Genomic DNA, 19,778 nt, shown 5'->3' on the forward strand with positions numbered 1-19,778 from the left:
TAAGAATTAGATTTTTGCAACACTTGCCTTTTTCTTACTCTTTTGCTCCCGGAATTCTCTCCCTCTCCTCTCCCGCTCTGTCTCCCTCTTCATAGGTGCTCAGAGATATATCAAATTCTGCTTAACTGTGGTAGTGAAGTGAATCATAAGGCCCATGTTGTTAAAAAAAAAATAAGGATTCAGAACTGAATTGATTTTCTAAAAGCCAACCATAGCCCGGTCAACTCATCCAAGTATAGCTGGGTTCATTCAGAACCCTTTTAGGTTAGTTCAGTAGACTAATTATTTGGGGATTTCACAAGAGTTAACCTGCAACAGCAGCAATCCTGAGAACCATTGTACGGGACTTTCATTTTCATTCACTTTAATACCTCTTCATAGCTACCTGTACAATTTATTACATTTACCCAGTTTCATGTTTGGTAATACCTCACAGGAGTCTTTCCCTGGCCACTTTTGTGCATCCAAGGCACAGCCAAAAAACAGGAAGTCTGCAGAAAACGTATCGCAGAGACCATACCCCAAAGCACAGGGGCTGTCTGTACAGGCAAGCCCGTGAGGAACTTCTGTCTCCGAGCCTCTTCCCTCTTACTTTTTGCTGCATTCCCATCAGCCTGCTGACCTGGCCTAGAAGGAAAATGGGACTGCTTGGGGCAGCAGAGAGAGCTCTGGGCAGGCAGACAGCAAGAGAGGGGCCCGTGTCAGAATTCTCAGGCACCCCTAAGAGCCGTCTTCTGTGCTTGGAACTTTTCATTTTATCGTCACATAGCCCCATAAGGCAGATGAGGGGCCTGTAGAAGGTCTCACTAATAAACAGTGTTGGGATGTGAACCCCAAAGTCTGTCTGTCTTGAAAGGCAGGCTGTTTCTATAAGGACTTTGGGGAGGGGGTGTCGATCTGGGATCACAGAGTGCAAGACAGCTGCTGGGATCCTTCCGGAGCCTGCTAGGACTTTATCATACAGATGCACACATTGTCATTGTCACGGTTTATCGTGATGATCTTAAGGCATCTGGCAAGGATGGAATTTTGATAACGGCCCTCATGAATTTTGCTGGTGCATGTTATGGGGGCGGGGGGTTCCTCACCACCAGCCTAAATTTTTTTTTTTTGTCAGATAATCTAAAATTGAACATTGGGCTCTTTATTTTTTTTTAATTTATTTATTTTTAATTTTTCATCTTTATTGGAGTATAATTGCTTTACAGGGGTGTGTTAGTTTCTGCTTTATAACAAAGTGAATCAGTTATACATATACATATGTTCCCATATCTCTTCCCTCTTGCGTCTCCCTCCCTCCCACCCTCCCTATCCCACCCCTCTAGGTGGTCACAAAGCACCGAGCTGATCTCCCTGTGCTATGCGGCTGCTTCCCACTAGCTATCTACCTTACGTTTGGTAGTGTATATATGTCCATGCCTCTCTCTCGCTTTGTCACAGCTTACCCTTCCCCCTCCCCGTATCCTCAAGTTCCACCAGCTTAAATTTAACGGAGCACCAGCAGGAAGGAGATGCCTGCTACACCATTTACACCAAGGACTCTCCTCGCCTCTTCCTTTCTCTTTGGCCTGCAACGGGATCTCCCTGAGCCTCGAGGCCCACAGGGGTGGCAGGAGAGAAAGGGAAGGGGCTCCAGACTGACTCTCATTGGAGGGCCCACCCCATAGCCTTTCTGCCGGGGCCGCTTCCTCAGGGAGTGTCTGGGAAGACGTGCTGGTGGAGACCCACAGCCATCTCCCCAGACTTCCTACTCTCTGCCAAACAATCCCATCTGCTCCGACACTTGCTCGGTGTATCTGTTGTGGGTCCACTCCGTGCATGGCACAGTGCTAGCCCCTGAGGACAGATCAATGACTTGTGGTGCTAACTCTTTAACGGGAACCACCGACACTGGACATCACCACACGATCATAGTGATGGTGGGAAGTGCTGTCTATGGAGGGAACGTAGGGTGCTTACAGTTGGGGCTGTGTAGGAAGAAAAAGTGTGCCCATCTTCCCAAGATCTAGAAATATATTACCCGTGGATGAGTCTACGGGAAATGGGGCCAACATGGTACAGTGGAACATTCTCCTCCCTGCCCAAAACCTCCGGCCCTCCCATCCAAGGCCAGGGAGGCCATGTCTTCCACAAACCTCCTTGTGCCCTCCCTCTGCCCCCTCCAGCTGTAAGTAACCCTCCCCACCTGTGTGTCTTCATCTCTGATCACTGCCTCTTATGAACACCTTCTGTGTGCCAGGCACCATCAGAACCACAGCTGCCGTGCAGACAGGATTGGTGCTCATTCCACAGAGTGTATGGCCGAATCAGGAATAAGCATCACCGTCCTTGCCGCTATGCCAGGCGCTGGTCCAGGTGCCGGCAGGCGTTCGCCCACATCCTCAGCCCAACAACCCCGTGAAGCAGGGGGCAGGTACTATACCCACTTTGCCAGTAAGGAAGCACAAGGGAGGTCCGTTCACTGCTCAGACATGTGGACACAATAACATGATCAGAGGTGTGATGGGTGCTGTCGGGTCCCGATGGGAATATATAGCAGGTGACCTAGTTGTAGGGGAATCAGAAAAGAGTGAGAGTCGGTCTGATGATGTTACGAAGAGCTCAAGCTTAAGACTTTGGTTCTCATCCCAGCTCTGGTACTCATTAGCTGTGTGGCTTTAAGTAAATTACCAGACATCTCCAGACCTCACTTCCAGCATCCGTAAAATAAGGATGCTAATATAACCACTTTATAGAGTTAAACGCAATCATCTGTGCAGACGCAGCAGGGCGCCTGGCAGGTGGTGAGTTTAGTAGATGGTAGCTTATTGCTGTCTCGTCTGTGCTCTAACCATGACTTGCTTCTCTGTTCATCTGTGCACATTTTTGTGACAGTCAGGATTTGATTCCACCTCGGATGCCTCCCCCCGGCACCCTCCCTAAGGCCGTGCATTTCTATTAGGTGTGCAGTGAATATTTGTGGAATGAATGAATGAGGGAAGGGACGCAGGAGTGAGTAGCTGTCACCACATGGCAGGTGTCTCTTTTTCCTGAACATCAGATTTAGTCCTCCAACAAAAGGCTCCTACCAGAGCCGCTTTAGAACAGAGCGGGCTTTTTTCTCTGAAGTACCCAGCCAGCATCGCCCGGTGGTGTCTCCTCCGCGGTGTTGATGGGTATGTGAAACTAAGCACAGCTTGATTTTTATGGTTTAATAGAAGAGATGGCGCTTCCACCGCTGTCACTTCAAAAGAGTGTTGTTTTGATGTCTCAGCTGCACAACTTGAGTGAAAATGTCAGTGATAGGAGATAAGCAGGGAAGACGGAGGTGTCAGGATTTAGGACCCTGTCTTCAAAGTGGACCCACCTGTTGGGGCATCGCCGGATTGGATGTCAAAGCGTCTGCTGTGGCAACTCAGTGGGCTGCTGGGTGTCTCGTCACAGGGGTTTAATCCGTGTCCTCTCTTGTCTCCCGTTCCCCGCCCCTCTCCCCGCCGCTGTCCCCCGCCCCGCAGGAATGGCCTCACCAGCTGCCGGATGCGGACTGAGAGCGAGCCTTCGTGTGGCTCCCCGGTGGTCAGTGGAGACCCCAAGGAGGATCACAACTACAGCAGTGCCAAGTCCTCCAACGCCAGGAGCACCTCGCCCGCCAGCGACTCCGTCTCCTCCTCCTCGGCCGACGACCACTACGAGTTTGCCACCAAGGGGAGCCAGGAGGGCAGCGAGGGCAGCGAGGGCAGCTTCCAGAGCCACGAGAGCCACAGCGAGACGGAGGAGGATGACAGGAAACGCAGCCCGAAGGAGGCCAAGGATGCTCTGGGGGACAGCGGCTACGCGTCCCAGCACAAGAAGCGCCAGCACCTCGCCAAGGCAAGGAAGGTCCCCAGCGACACGCTGCCCCTCAAAAAGAGACGCACGGAAAAGCCCCCCGAGAGCGATGACGAGGAGATGAAAGAGGCGGCGGGGTCACTCCTGCACTTGGCGGGGATTCGGTCCTGTTTGAATAACATCACCAATCGGACGGCAAAGGGGCAGAAAGAACAAAAGGAAACCACAAAAAATTAAAAACAAGTCACTGATTTGTTTTGAACTTACGGCCATTTGGTTTCAGCATGTCAGGAGATTTCTAATGATTTGTGGCAATATCAGCAATTTATTATTCTTTTTTCTTTTTTCTTTTTTTTTTTTGGTTTGGTTTTCTTCCTTTCTTTCTTTCTTTTTTTTTAATTTGCCCCCCTCCTTTGTTTTGGACCCTTAAGAATTTTATGTTTAAAGGAGATTGAAGCCATAGAACTCATATTGACACTCAGCTGTTTTACAAAAGCTTTTCATTATCTGAAGACAAAACCGCAAAAGCCAAAATTACCATTGCTTCCTCCAGCTTGTCAGAAACCCGTGGCTGAATCCACAGGGATGGCAACAGTAATGCCACGGGGATACACATCTGGCACTTAGAAGGCACGTGTGCAGAGTAACCATCTATCAGGCCCAACCTTTAGGTTTAAAAGGTCAGGATGTGCACCCAGTTGCTTTCGCTGACTGAATGCACATAAGGCAACTGAGGAGAAGGAAGGAGCAGACCCAAGCTCGTGGCGCTGGGCATCAAATTGTGCCAGGAAACCCTTGGCATTGCCCCAAGCGTGCGATGCAGGGGTGGGTAGGCGGTCACCAGTCCTCTGTGCTTCTTAACCGTGAAGCCTAGTAGCATCTTCCGGGGTGGACACTGGACCATTCATGTTCAACAGGTGTCAGTGACTCATGAGAAGAAACTGGGTCAGTTTTTAGTGATGTTGCTAATCACTGAATTCTGTTCTACATTAAATGAAGAGAAGGTTCCACAAGCCATAAGCCTGAAGGTTGGTCCTGCACACACGCGTGTGCACACACACACACAGACACACCACACACACACACACACACACACACACACACACGAGAGAAAAAGAAAAAAACTGATGCAAAAAACAAGCTATGTCTTCTTAACTGCCCAAGTGAAAATCAAGTTCCAAAAAATTACAGTAGCTGTTAACAAAGGAAATCATGGTACAAATCTTTTTCTGTCTGTCAAAACCATTTGATCCAAGTGAAAGCAAAACAAAACAAAAAGCTACAGAACCTGCCATTAGTATTGTGGTGTATTTTTAAAAGATGAAAGGCACATTGATGGACAACTAAAGTAAAACATGGCAAAAAAGAAAGGAAAACAAATTCCTATACTGCCCTCAAAATGGAGTTTGCAATTAATGTCAGTCAAGGTTCATCTTTGCGAAAATCAATGATTTCCACATTCAGCCAGTGTAGCCAGCAGAAATTTCTGATCCACAATGCATGGAATTCCTTTGAAAAAAGAAAAAAAAAAGAAAAAAAAATCACAAAAACACAAACTTTTTTTATTCAAAAATAAAGTTCTTGTAAGGTAAACAATGTATTTAGCATGAAGCATGAATTATTTTCATATAAATATAGAAAATAGAGAAAAGGCTATGCCTCTAATTTTTAAGCCCTTAGGCTTAGAGGTTCTTTTGGTTTTCTTCTTTTTTTCCTTTTATTTTCCTTTCCTTTAATTTTTTTCGTTGTTTTTTTCCCCCCCTTTTTTCCAATTATTTTGTTTTTGTTTTTTGAAGCAGGTGTTTAAGGTTTAACCTTCTTCAGGGACAAATTCTGACTGTTGGGGAGCTTACTCTGCAATACAAAATCTCTTCATGTTCTGGTAGGGCCTGGATGGTGGAGCTCTGCACTGCCTTGTCTGCACTTCAGCCCCGACCCCCTCTGATTCTCTGTTGAAAAGTGTGTCCTTTCTCTTTGTCTGTACATGTTTACCATGACGCAATAATTTGAGGGCAAACTTAGTAGTGAGTGTGTATGATAGAATCAAGAGAATTATGGGACGCTGACTTGAGAAAACCATGACCATGATTTGGTTTCGAGGAAAAAGGCAGTGAATAATTATGCAAATTCACCAGGAGAAGGGGAAACACACTAATGGGCCTTATTGGATGAGGGTGTGAGTTAGGGTACACGTGAAGGAGGAAGTGACACGGGTGTTGGAAGGACCAGCCCCAGATGTTTTCCCGTGACGCCATCTCATGGTGGGAAGGAGGGGCTGGCCGTCTCTACCACCTGGGCACACGAGCCAACCTGGAATGAAGCCCACCTAGATTGTGAGCGCTGAATCTAGACAACCAGATGATGCCACGCAGACCAGAAACTCCTGTTATCTTTGCCTAAAAGAAATGATCTGGGGAGATCCAGAGAACCCTCTAAAAGAATTTGATCTTCCACCCACATGGAAGGGAATTTTAAAACATAAACAAAAATGCCCACTCCCATGGCTCAAGATATGCTGGTGAGGGAGAGGGAGGGAACTGGGGTGATCTTGATTTTTAAGATAGGACAGGGTGGGCCATTGTGGAGCCCATCTGCCAGCATCAGGCACTGTCAGAAGCTCCATCAGCCAGGACGGTGAAAATTAACTGGTGCATTGTATTCCTCTGGGTTGCTGCTGAGAGAACCTGAGGGGAAAAAAAAAAAGATCTACGCCCCTACACAGGTCAGATTCATTACCTGAACCTGAAAACTTCCAGCATACTTGTTCAGGGTGTAGATGGGAATAAGGATGTCTTTTTGAAGTGCTCTGTTCCCTCTGTCTCCCCAAACATCTGACACCCCAAAAGCCATCCACAGCTGTGGAACCTGGGCGACACTTTCTGTGTTGTCACCTGACTGAGCCCACCTCAGTCCCCCACCCTCACCCCACCCCCAAGGTCAAATTCAGACTTCCCTTCTGAAAGACAGAGGTAAACATCCAGGACTGTTTCTGGCAGGGGATTTCTTCCAATTCAAACCCCACCGTGGGCTGTCTCCCCTCATTTCCTTTTTCTAAAGGAGCAAAGGCCTCTTTTAGAAAATAATAAAATGCAATGTGTGTGATTTACTTTTCTGATCTCTTTGAGAAATAGATAAGTATCTTATAAAAGTGTGTTCTTAACTCCAGAACCACTCTTTTTGCATAAATACCTCATCGGGCAGCTTTCTAAGTGTTATTTTTCCCGAGTCTCCCTCAGTCCCTCCGTAGGAGCCGCTGGGAGACCTGGGGGAAACTTTAGTGAGGGTACTTTCTTCTATTTTTCTTCTGTTTTTGGAGGCATACACATTATGCATAACCAAAACAATGGCTCAATTGTGTTTAACTTTGTATTTTGATTGTTGAGAAAAAAAAAAAAAAGTATCGATGTGTATGTGGCCGTTTGTAGTGAATTCATTGCAGAATGAGGTTGTCCATGTCCTTGCCAAGCCAAGGGGCAGGAGGCACCCTCTCTCACCCCCTCCTCCAAGAGCAGTAGAGAATTTAAGCACAAGCCTATTTGTGAAAGAATATTTTGCTCAAGTGTAATCACTTTAGTCTTGGAATTTCTTCCCAAACGTCAGGTGTTCTTTTAGCTTCCAAACTAGCCTATGTACTCATTAGTCTGACAAAAATTGCCTGAGCACCATTCAAGGGGTGTGGTGTTTTTGCTTTCATTTCTCCTGCTGGGAGAAGTGGCGTTTCATGTGTCATTCCAGTATCTCACATACTCACGTGGGGCAGGGGGGAGGGGAAAATGGGGAACTATAGCAATATTTGAAGATGCTTTTGGAAAACAAACGTGAACACATCCGTCGGCACCATGACATCTACAGTTACTTGCTGTTGGTCCTCGGACACATTTAAGAGAAGGAGATTGTAAGCTCTTTTTTCTTAAATGATATACACGTAGACAGTTATTTTTATGCTTCTACAGTTGTCTTTTATCTTTACCTAGTATTCTGTGGAAAAAGTTTGCATCATAGATTTTTCCCAGCCTTATGATATACCCTAAGCTCCTACTTCCCTTCCCCCTCTCTAAGCAGTATATATACGTTCAAGAGTTCTTTGGTAAAACTGTCTATCTGAAACTAAAATGAACCCAACCCACATCGAGATGGTGGTGTGAGAAAACCCTGGCCAAGACAACTGTAGCAGGTTTTAGTCTTGGGGCTGAGTTTTTAGAAGGGATGTGTGGGAGGCTTTTCCTAAGAGCTGATTTTCAGCATGTCTAGCCCTTGCTAGGCATAGCTGTGAATACCACGGGGCCACTGGAGAAGGCCATCGCACTGAATGTTGGTCTCACCCGGGACGGCTTCAGGCTGTGGGCTCTGTAGAGTGAAAACCGTCCGGATGGCTTTTGCGCCCAACTCAGTCCTGGGACGCGGCAGGACTGCTCGGCACCAAGCGCTACCAGTTCCTCCTTTCAGTGACCGCCACTCCACGTGTGTGGGCCCTTGGCCTCTGTCATCAAAGGGCTCTCGGAGAAGGAATCAGAGTTATGTACAAGTGACCTACATGGGAGGGTTTTCCATATGGGATTGGATTCAACTCAATGTGACTTCTCTTTCCCTTTTAAACTTGATTCAGGTTGGGACTCGTTTCTTTCTGGTGGATCACAGCTGCCCAGATGTTGCCTTTTTCTTTTTTATGTTTCTGTAGAGGAGTACTTTTCTTTCATCTTCAGGATTTTTTTTTTTTTTTTTTTGCCACCAAAAGAACACATTTGAACTCCGTGTCCCCTCTTGATTGTGACTTAACCAGTGTTGACAGTTAAATCCTTTGTGTCGTAGGTCCCAGCTCGAATACTATATCAAACACTGTTATGCACATAATGCAGCACTGTGATCTAATTTAAATAATACTTTTTTATTATTTATACTACTATATATAATATACATCAACACTTTTGCTATATAACCTAAGTGATAACCCTCTTTTTAGTTACCTGCCAAAACTCCGGGACTTTGGTTTATATTGCAGTTAACACAGTTACAAAGTTGTAATGGTGTCTTTTTTTTTCTTTTCTTTGTAACGGAATGTGTAAATCAAAGTATATACGTTGTGTGGTGTTCCCCCTTCTGGAATCCCATGAGGATTTACACATGGCATTCAGTGTTCTGTATAGTCCCGCCTGCCTTTGTGAATTCATCTGTCAACCCCTCTTCCTTTGAGAGAGAGCCGGTGATGGTGGTCAATTCCTGTTCTCTCTCTCTCTCCCCTACTGGTTATTCTTGAATTAAGCACAGACTCATCAGCTCCGTTGCTTTATCATGAATATAGCGTGTGACCTTGCAATTCTTCCACAGTTCAGCAAACAAGTGCTAGCTTCACTGACCAAAAATTAAGGAAGGAAAATCCGATTTTTAAAACGATCCATCTTTTAACAGCCGAAACCAATGTGTCTATGGTGCTGCATTTTGCTGTCTGTCCTACTTTTGAAATCAGACTTGGGTGAAAGATCACTTCTGACTTACTGTGATCATGCTCACAAGTACCCTTCCTGTTCGTTTTGTTAGTGTTGAAATCAAGACTATTTATTTGGAATAGATGCAACAGTGTTGTCCACTGTATTTCATTTGCAAAAGTTGAGAATAGCCTTCCCTACTTTTTGCAAAGAGTTAATATTCCATATTGGATTCTCAAAGACTTCGATATGGTGAATCTATCAAACCTAGAAATTGTCTTTCATCCTTTCATGACTGTGGCCTGAGTTCCCAACCCCTCCCTTTTTTTTAGATGAAACCCTTAGCACAATTTCAGTTATTTAAACACTCAGCATTTCTTGAGTATGTATGTTGAGACATCGACGCTCACAGCTGATTCAGTAACCAGTTTCCTGCTGTCATTCACACTCACTACTTATACTGCCATGGTAACAATGTGGAAGAAACAAGTATCCGTGTATGTCTGGGAAGCATTATACACTTGTACATTTTTTTTATACTCTGATTCTGTAACATTTCTGAGTTCTGCTTTTGTTTTACAGAAAAATAAATAAATAACAGTGATAAAGCAATCAGAAGACAAGAGGTTTACTCTCAATACTTAGGGTCATGTGACCTCTGGCCAATAGACCTCGATGGCCAAATTCATTTACTAGAGTAATAAGGTTTCAAAAGCCAATTTTCTTCGGTATTTTTTTCTGTATGAAACTGCCAATATCATGACTAGAAAGGGAGAACCATAGAGGAGACAGTGACGTTCAGTTGCGTTTGTGTTACCTAGAGGAGCGGTGTGGAAGCAGGCACAGTCCGCCGAAGTTTAGGGACCTGATGGTGTTGCTTTGGAGATATTCATACTTGCATTTCGCATTCTTCGTATGTAATCATATTGCCAAAGACAAACTATTTCATCATTTATTGTAAATAACACTTTTCCCCAGACCTACCATAAAGTTTCTGTGATGTATTGTCTTCCAGTTGCAATAAAAATTACTGAGTTGCATCAATTGAAGAAAAATGCCACGTAGTATTGTGTGCACCGCGTCTCCACGTGCAAATGCTGAGCAGTAAAATCATTTCTATTTCTTACCTGCACTAGGGTATGTGTTCTGTTTTTTACGGTCTGGTGTTAGAGTCTCCACTGTACTTATCTGTGCCTATCCTCACGCATGCTTGTTTTTCAGTAGAAAATCACACATCTTTTGCAAATACACAGATTCACAGCCTAAGGGTGGGCTCACCTGTGGAACCCCGGTGAATTCCAACTCTGACCTGAAGAATTGTTGGACAGCAGGCCTCCTGCCACGAACCTTAGGGCTTGTGGTTAAGAAAGAGTGTGCCTTTCATTTGGAAATTGTCAAGCGATATATTAAAATTATACAATGGGGCTGGAGCCTGCCAGCCTATCCCAGGTCCCGAGGGCTTCTTAGGATAACTTTCCTAACCCTGAGACTCTGACCTTCCAGGATTTAATCCATCACCACTCAAGGGCCACACACACGCCCTAAGAGGCACGAAGGAGCTGGTTGGGAGAGGAGTGGTTGGGACAAGTAATAGGTCCCAGGGCACCAGTCACCATGCTGGAGGAGTAGAAAGGATGTTCTTTCGAGTTCTGGTTCCTTTTGTGATGGTTGTTCTAGTGTACTATGTCCATCTGTAGATCTCACAGTGGCAGCAGCAGCCCTCGTAGATCTGGTCTCCACCGATACCCTTCTGCTGGACCCTCATACTCACGGGTGTCTTCTAGGTGCCCAGGCTGTACCTCCTGCGGTCAAGGTGTTACTGCAAAATCACTTCTAGTGGGCCTGCTGGAATGGATTCCCAGCAAGGCTTCTCAGAGTGGTCGCTCCAGGATCCAGTATGTTTGCCAGGGTTGCAGCCATGTCCATTTGCACTGTTGGAATCACCTGCAAAGCTGTGGTGCTCCCTCCTGGTTGACAGATCTTCAGTATTTCAGGGGAATTGATTGGGAGGAATAGCAGGAAGTCATTTGGGTCAAATCTGATGAATCGGGTAGTTGACCAAGTTGGGTATGACAATACCAAACATAAAGTGTGGCCACCCACCATAAAAAGCCCAAATCAAACATGTCGTAAGTGATTCTCAAGGTGTCTGAAGACAAGACAGCCAGTTAGATTATCAGAATATCTGAGGGAACTCTGTCAAGATGATAACACCTCCAAAATTCTGATCTGACCTCCGGGGGACATTGACCATTCCACAGAAGAGAGGGAAAAAAATCTGGTAGTTGTTCGTAACCTGCAGTGAAGACCGTTTTTTAAAAGACTCAAATATAAGTTCAGAGTATTGTCAGGCGACTGATTTGAAAGGACAGCACTCGCATGTCTCTGAGCTGCTTCTACGTGTGTTCAAGCAGTTTTACTTCCTTCCCTTGTATTCACGTGCCTCTCCGTCTGTGTCCTCTGCGCTCTTCAAAATGGGGCCACAGCCTCCCTCTTCAACTCACTCTCCAGTTCCTCCAAAAGAAGTAAGCAAAGGAATGACCAGTGTCTTCATTTTATTAAAAGCAGCCTGGTATAAATGCAAAGAAAGAGGAAATCAAAAGTACTAATAAAACACACTCATCAGTGACTTGTATTCCGCATTTGCGATCTGTGCCGTGCATTTCGCTGCGGAACTGTATGTCTAATGTTTTGTGTTTCCTTTGAGCAAAACTACAAGATTCTGGACTCTGCCTTGAGGATGTAATTATGCGCTGGATAGATGCCTCATTTGCATATTTAAGTAAAACGCAACCTCTCCTCTAATGTTTAGGTAATCTAGATGTGGGCTCTCTCTGCTACTTAAAAATTCTTCCTGGACAATTGAAAATGGAATATTTTCTGAAAAGATCAGACAGCACTGTCTGCAAAGTTGTATGAATCCTCAGAGCAGTGAAACTACCCACCCACCACCCGCGCCCCAGTACCTCAGGGACCACAAAGGCCATTTGGCGTGTTGATGCTGCACCGGTGGGATGAGTGAAGGTGAGCGGTGCTGCTGCCCCTGACCAGTTTCCCTTCGCCTCTTGCCTGCTCTGCCTGATGAAAGGAAGTGTTCTGAACTAAGAAGTCACCATCCTTCTAGAAAGTTCTGAACAGATGAGGGCAATTTCAGAGGGAGTCTGGCATGACTAGGAGGCTTTTGTTTATCACCTGAAAGCTCATGTCTGTCACCCTGCTTCTCAGATCCCCTAGGAATCAAATGGTCTTGTAAGTACACAAACATAAATGTGTTCTGACCGTTATAACGTCGGTTGGGATACAAAACCAGGGCTTCAGGAACTTGGTAAGGACCGCTTTTTTTTTTTTTAACATTTTTATTGGAGTATAATTGCTTTACAATGGTGTGTTAGTTTCTGCTTTATAACAAAGTGAAGCAGCCGCATAGCACAGGGAGATCAGCTAGGTGCTTTGTGACCACCTAAAGGACCTTTTTTTAAAAGACTCAAGTATAAGTGAACAAACCAGCTTATTGGACGTCCACCTCTTCCCGTTGTTTCGTGTGAATAAACCCAGAACGGTGCTTTAAATAATACTCAAACAACGGTATCTTGAGTTGCAGTCATTCTGGGGCATTTTGGGATAGAGTTTCCTAATGTTTTATGTTACTCCATAGTAAAGTACTTACAGAACATATGGCTAAATCTCCTTCAAAATGCAGCAATTTATTTGAGAAGAATCAAGGAATTCTATTTTTTCTCATCTGTTACTCATCTCAAAACTGATTTCTAAAAATGTAATATGGATGAAGCACTGTATGATGAGGGAAGTCTGAAAACAAGACAGTGGCTGATGTCTTAATCCCACTGGGATGCAGTTTCTTCATTAAATGGGTCCATTCTAGTCACATCATAAAACTGGAAGGGACATTGGGGACCGTTGAGTCCAAACACCCTGTTTTATAGACCTGGCAGCTGAAGCACAAAAAAGTTAAGGGATTTACCCAAGATGACACAGCTGTCTAGTGGCAGACCTGGACTCAAGAGGAAATTTTCCTTCTTATCTTTTGCTATATCCATCTATTTGGTATGTAATTATAATCATCACATCTCTAGAATTTCATAGCTGACAATTCCCCACACATACACACTTAATATCATGTCCTATGCATTTTGCCTACAGCTGTAGTGAAAATGACTATCTTTGTAAATGATATATAACACTCTATTGAGTAGGTGGCCTGTCACCTTCAACTGTTACCTTCCTTTTCATTGTTTAAATTGCTTACAGTTTCTTTCTATTTTAAGTAATACCACAATGAAGATCTTCAGGCAAGTGGCTATTTGCATATTTTCAACTTGTCTTTTGTAGATAGCCTGTTGGACTATTGGAACAAAAGTATTACCAATGTTACAGCACTTTATATACCAGCTTTCCAAAAGGCATCAGTGCCAACAGCAATGAATGAAAACCCCAATTTCATTGCACCCTTACCAACATTGGAATTTATTTTTCTCCTTAATTTTTGCTACCAGACAATTGCTATTTTTTTAAATTGCTGTTTTTTTAAAATTGAGGTTTAATTGACAATTTATTACTGTGTGAGTTTTCATTTAATTACTAGCAAAGTTACATGATTTCCCATCATTTACTGGCCATTTATTTTCTTCTTTCTGAATCATCTGTAACTGACTCTTCACGAGTAGAGGAGAAAGAAATGAGATTCATAGTCTCTTTTCTAGCAGTGCTCCTGATTAGCCATTAAATGGCGCCATGATGACCAAACACGTCAGCTGTCCCCAGATGGCCCTCTTTTTTTCAGACACTCTAATTGTCCTTATATTGAGACAAATTCCACCCCCTAAAACGTTTGGCTGAAGTTCCATGGACTAGCCTGGAAAGCCACAAAGATGCAAACCTAACTCATCTTCTACATGGCAACCATTTATATGTTTGAATAATTTCTTCCCAAAGTCTTTTCCAGAATAAATATTCCAAGTTCTGTCTATTCTTTCTCTCTTCTGGACATGTTCCAGTTTGTAGTCAGAACTGAGTACAGTTTGATGATGAGAAACTATCACTTTCTTCATTCTAGATCCTCTATTAATGTAACCAAAGGCTAAACTCTTTTTTTTTTCAGAAGTATCACACCGCGGATTCACGTTGAACTTGCTATTAATTAAAACAACTAAGTCCCAGCTGTTGGTGTGCTTCTCCAGTTGTTCATTTTGGATCAAAGTGCTGGACTTTATATTTATCTCTACTAAATGTCACCTCCTTAGATTTGGTCCATTGTTCAAGGCCAGTTGAGATTAGCAGTGGGGTGGGGGTATGAGGGGCCATCGGAAAAACTTGCTTTCCCTCCAGGCATCATTGGATCACAAATTTGAAAATGTCTTTTGTTTGCTGATTAGGACAAAGCTGGAGCCATGTAGCATGGTTCTGGAGACCCCCTTGTCATCCCCCTTAGAGGGCAATCATTCAACTAGTTATACGTATACCTGGCTTTATGAAGATATATGAAGCCTACATGTCTCCATCCAGTCAAAAGTTTGTCAAGCACACCCTTGATCTCCAAGTATAAGTCCATAGTCTTCCTTTATAAAAAAAGAAATAAAGTCCTACTCTATGCTAATGTGAATTATGCAAATTTGAAATAAGGCAACGGAGAAGAATAAAGTTTCACCTAATGTACAAACCTTGAAATAATGTAAATCCTACTTTATTCCTACGGGGGGAATTAGTCTTGATTTATGCATGTATTAAATAATATGAGATTTTAAGGAACATACCCCTCATATGAAAAGCAGCCCCAATTTATTCATCCACATCTTCATCCGTCCGTTCACTTACTATATCTTAGTGAGCTCAAGTTAGCTTCCTTGCCAAGAGCTTACAAACCATTCTTGTAATAATCCGTCCCAGAATTTTGCCCAAGGACAGCATTGAGACTATAGATCTGAAGTTTGCAGACAGTCTTCTCCTGTTTACAATCAAGAAGTTTCAGCATAATGCTGGTGGTATTTCTTCACTCCTTGTGCAAGCCCGTTTAGAGCACTGCCATATCTAGCCGGTAGTGAGTCTCTAAACATAGTCAAATGCATCTAAAATAATGGTCTTCCTTCTTAAAACAAAACTCAGAACTTGAGTTTGGTTACTTCTGGCACCTATTTCTTTTTAAATACTTGACACTATCTGCCATGGCATATATAGTTAAGCACGCAGAACTTCAGTAGTCTGAGAAGGCTGCCCGAAACATGAAAGGATACAGAAGAAATTAAAGAAGAAATAGGTTAAGGAAATTTTAAAATAGATTCTCTCCTTCACAGTCATAGTCAACCCACCCGTGTTTTTCAGCAACTTTTTGCCAATCCTGATGGCTCTGGGGATGAAGACGAAAAATCTGGTTCCTACCTTCAAATATGACCACCTCCAAAAATGCAGCTGTATCAAGTAATGGGTATCTCACTGGTGGCTGGTATATCGTTCCCCAAACTTCTCAGTAGTGGGTGGCCTTTTCAAGACGTAAAAATACTTGTTGCGAAGATCAATACAGCTTTTGTCTTCCTCTTCCTCTCATGTCTCCTCTTCTCACCTCTGTTGGCTGGTGAGGAATTAGATAAGAGCCTGTTTGCCATTTGCAGACATGGCCATCCCTCCCGTGGGAGAATGATTTCTTACTGAATTGATCCTTGCTACTGGTTACCAGCTCTATGATAAAATAATTGGGTGTGTCCTTCTCTTCCACACAATGCTTCAGGTTCTCGATTTATAAGCAAGCAGTCAACCTCACACTGCCCCCCTCCCTGCTTTCTCTCCCCACCACCTAGCCATCATCACTCCCTTCTCAAAATTGCTGTAAGAGCGAAGATTGGAGAATCCAAGCGGCACAGCATCCTCTTGCTTTATTTTAGTAATTCTGCCACCATTATGGGCGATCAAGGATGTGCAGAAAGATGCATGAAGCATTCAGTTGATTATCAGTCTAGTCCTTTCCCTGAAACTCTTCCTCACTGAACATGGACCCATAGACCTGAGAAGGTTCATTGTGTTCAGCCTCCTGCCCACAGGTGGACCATGGCAGCAAACTCCACTCGGAGCTCAGAGGGGGCATGCCATGCACACTGATTATCAGGGGCTCTAGTCACACAATACAAAAGCCATGACTTTTTGATGCTTAATCCTTTCTACTAGACCATTTCTTTCAGACTGAAAATGTCATCTAACCCATCCTGACCCATTGGCAGGGAAACTACTCGGTATTTTCTCATCTTTATTGGCAATAACTTGCCCCTTCGGAGTGAAAAGTTCAAGTGCCAATTAAGAAAATTCAGAAGGAGGTTATACTCACGCTTAAGTTAACATTCTTACACTTTGAGGATGGAACTCGTTTCATATATCTAAGAACTCATAACCTAATAATAAGATAAACACGCTGCACATGAAATTGGTCCTTAGTGTTTACAAGGTGCTGTCAAGAACGCAACCTACCCATCCCAAACCAACCTCTCTAAGAGCCCCCGAGTCATCCTGAATCCCTTCTGCTCTGGCAGCTCCTCCAGGGAATCCAGCACCATATTTGGTCAATTGCACCTCAAACTCACCTTTGCTTTTTTCTGGTCCTCCACCTTCATGACCACCTTCCTGGTCAATCTCCGTTGCTTCTCGTCTGGACGTCAGCCATAACCATGAGCCTCCCCTGACCACACGTTCCCCACAGAGCCACGAGAATCATCTTTCCCAGTCCCTTTTTTGTTGTTGTTGTACCTCACGACATGTGGGATCTTAGTTATCCCACCAGGGATCGAATCCGTGCCCCCTGCAGTGGAAGCGCCGAGTGCTAACCACTGGACCGCCTGGGAAGTCCCTCCCAGTCACTTCTGATTGTATCATCTGCTTCAGATCTTCACACCTGGCTTCATTGCCTGCAGAACGGCCAAATCCCACAAGGTGGCCCTTAGAAAGGAGCCCCAGCCCAAATTTCCAACTTAATCTTGAGCCCCTCCACCCACGTGGACTGTGGCCACCCTCGGTGACCCCAGCCTCCAAATTCCTCAGGTTTTTCCTGGCTTGGGCTTCCTCATGTTCTTTCTCTCTCCCTGGAATGTATGCTCTCCCCCCTCCCTACCTCTTTCCTCCAGAAAAATCCCTGTCAATCCTTTAAGACCTAAGTCAAATTATTCTCTCCCCATGTCCCCATAGCACCAAAGTCCTGCCTGTATGGTGGCTTCCATCACACGAAAGTAAGATTCTTCATCTACGTGTCAGCTCCCTTCCCTAGAGGGGAGCTCCTTGGATGAAGGTAGGCATCAGATCTTGTTCTACACTGAACCCCCAAGACAGTCGCTGCCACTTGGATACTTTAAACATTTTTATTTAATTCAGCCTCATCCCATTTTTTCTACTTGATGGTTCCAGTGTCCCACTGCTCTCAAAAGAACTTATAGGTCGGTAAATTCACTTGGCACACTCCATTCAAGGGAAATTTGGACCCGGAATGAGGATAACTTCTCCCCACTTGAGACCACCGGAATAGCTGGAAGCTCTTATTTGCTGGTCTACAAGGATCTATTTAAAATCAAAAGCTAAACTCTGTCACGATATTTTGCCATACGCTGATTAGTAAGCTGAGAACTCACTGACGTTCAGCCAGTTTATTTTGTGAGAGTGTCTTACTCAGTGAGGCAGGAAACGAAGTTTTGATTCCATCTCCACCAGCTTTGCGAACGTCACTTAACTTGTGTAGGGTGGCCTTGTTCATCAGTTCTGATGGCTGGTTGGTGAACCAGCATCAGCTCCTGACAAAGTTCTTGGCGGTTGGCAAGACAAGAATAGTTGAATGATGGAGGGAATTTTTCAAAAAGGTCAAATTATTCCATTCAAAAGACTATCCTTTAGTCTAAGATTACATCTCTCCTGCTCTCTTGGTGTTAGAATGTCCTGTCTTCTATAAAATTATGGTGATCATAGATGGAGATGTTAGTTTTTAATGTCCTCATTTGACTAAGCTGATAGTTGGCAATGATATGTCAGTCCACCCAAATTTTCCTTTGATCCTGAGCCAATGCTGCATCTCTGTCTCTTTTCCACAAGAAAGTTGCCTAATATTCATCCTTAGCCAAGCTGTTAAGCAAAGGTAGAATGAGTCTGAGGGAAAGTGGTTCTGTAGTCAGTGTAGTCAGGGATCCAAAGCAGGTGTTGTGTCATTTCCAGACCAGAAATTGGGATAAGGTATGTTCTTGATCCTAGATCTGCAAATTAGATTACCATCTACATTTGAAAATTCTCTCCCCTGGGTCCTCTAAGACCTCCCATCCCCAAGGGTCTGCATGAGCTTAAAAAGGCTCATTTATTCATTCAGCGAACACATACTAAGCATGGACTCTAGGGTCAGATGCATGCTAGGCCCTGGGCATACAGAATGACTAAGACAAGATGCACGCCCATAGGAAGCTTGCAAGGCATTGCAATGCTGCAGTATAGTAAGATAGAATTCCCAAATGGGAAGCCGCCTGTGTGTCATTGCACCAAATCTCTCCAGGTGGGACACTGGGGTCCACAGAGGGAAGAGTAAGCCCCTTCCCAGGGAGCTTCCATCTTCACATTTGGCTCCAACCATTTGAGAGTGATTCCACATCACCTCTTAGACCCAACCTCCTTGCCCAAGATCCAGACCTGTATGGCCAGATCAGAGACCTCCAACTCAACACAGCCAAACCAGCACTGTTGACAGAGACCTCTAGTTACCCATCCAATGTCCATTCACCCTTCACCACTCACCAGCAGAACCATGATTTCAATGGGAGTGGCTGTGTGCCCATCTGAAAAGCTGTTATACGTTCCCCAGCTTCCCTTGCAGATTGATGCCAGTGGGATGTAAGGGGAAGTATTGGGTGGGGCTTCTGGAAAACTCTTTAAAAGAGGACTAACACATCTTTTACCATTACTGAACCTCCTACCCACCCTCCTTCCTACAACATGAAACGCCACTGTGAAAGCTGGAATTCTAATGTGATAGCTGGGAACTTCCCTGGTGGTCCAGTGGTAAAGAATCCGCCTTACAATGCAGGGGATGTGGGTTCAATTTCTGGTGAGGGAACTAAGATCCCACATACCGCAGGGCAAATAAGCCCACGAGCCACATCTACTGAGCTTGCACACCTCAGCTAGAGCTCGTGTGCCACAAACTACGGAGCCCACGTGCCTGGAGCCTGTGCGCCACAACTAGAGAGAGAAAACCTGCACGCCACAACTAGAGAGAAGCCCACGTACCACAGTGAATATCCCGTGTACCACAGCTAAGACCTGATGCAGCCATAAATAAATAAATAATAAATCTTAAAAAAAATAAATAATGTGATAGCCGGAGAGCAGAGGTCATTTGGTGACCATGAGGCAACTCTGAGATGACCTTGAAAATGAAAACCAGGTGCTAAGGATGGTGGAGAAGAAAGTTATAAGGAGCCTGGGACAACACTGGCGCCATGGAATTGTCATAGCAGCCCTGTACTCCCAACCTCCAGGCTTCTTTTCCATGAGAGAAAATAAAACCCAGTCTTCTTTAAAACA

General features: G+C 44.4%; 1 protein-coding gene across 5 annotated transcripts in view; it reads left to right on the forward strand.

Annotated features, from left to right (window-relative positions):
- The window catches only part of FOXN3 (forkhead box N3), a 402,468-nt gene extending 395,251 nt beyond the window's left edge, over positions 1–7,217 (forward strand). For all 5 annotated transcript variants that reach the window (XM_060004071.1, XM_060004072.1, XM_060004074.1 and 2 more), the window contains one exon: positions 3,495–7,217. In XM_060004071.1, coding sequence (XP_059860054.1) covers positions 3,495–4,044 — 550 coding nt within the window. In that variant the 3' untranslated portion in view covers positions 4,045–7,217. The remainder of the gene's footprint in view (positions 1–3,494) is intronic.
- Positions 7,218–19,778: the final 12,561 nt, after the last annotated feature.

The sequence above is a fragment of the Delphinus delphis genome, chromosome 2 (assembly GCF_949987515.2).
Source record: "Delphinus delphis chromosome 2, mDelDel1.2, whole genome shotgun sequence".
Classification (NCBI taxonomy): domain Eukaryota; kingdom Metazoa; phylum Chordata; class Mammalia; order Artiodactyla; family Delphinidae; genus Delphinus; species Delphinus delphis.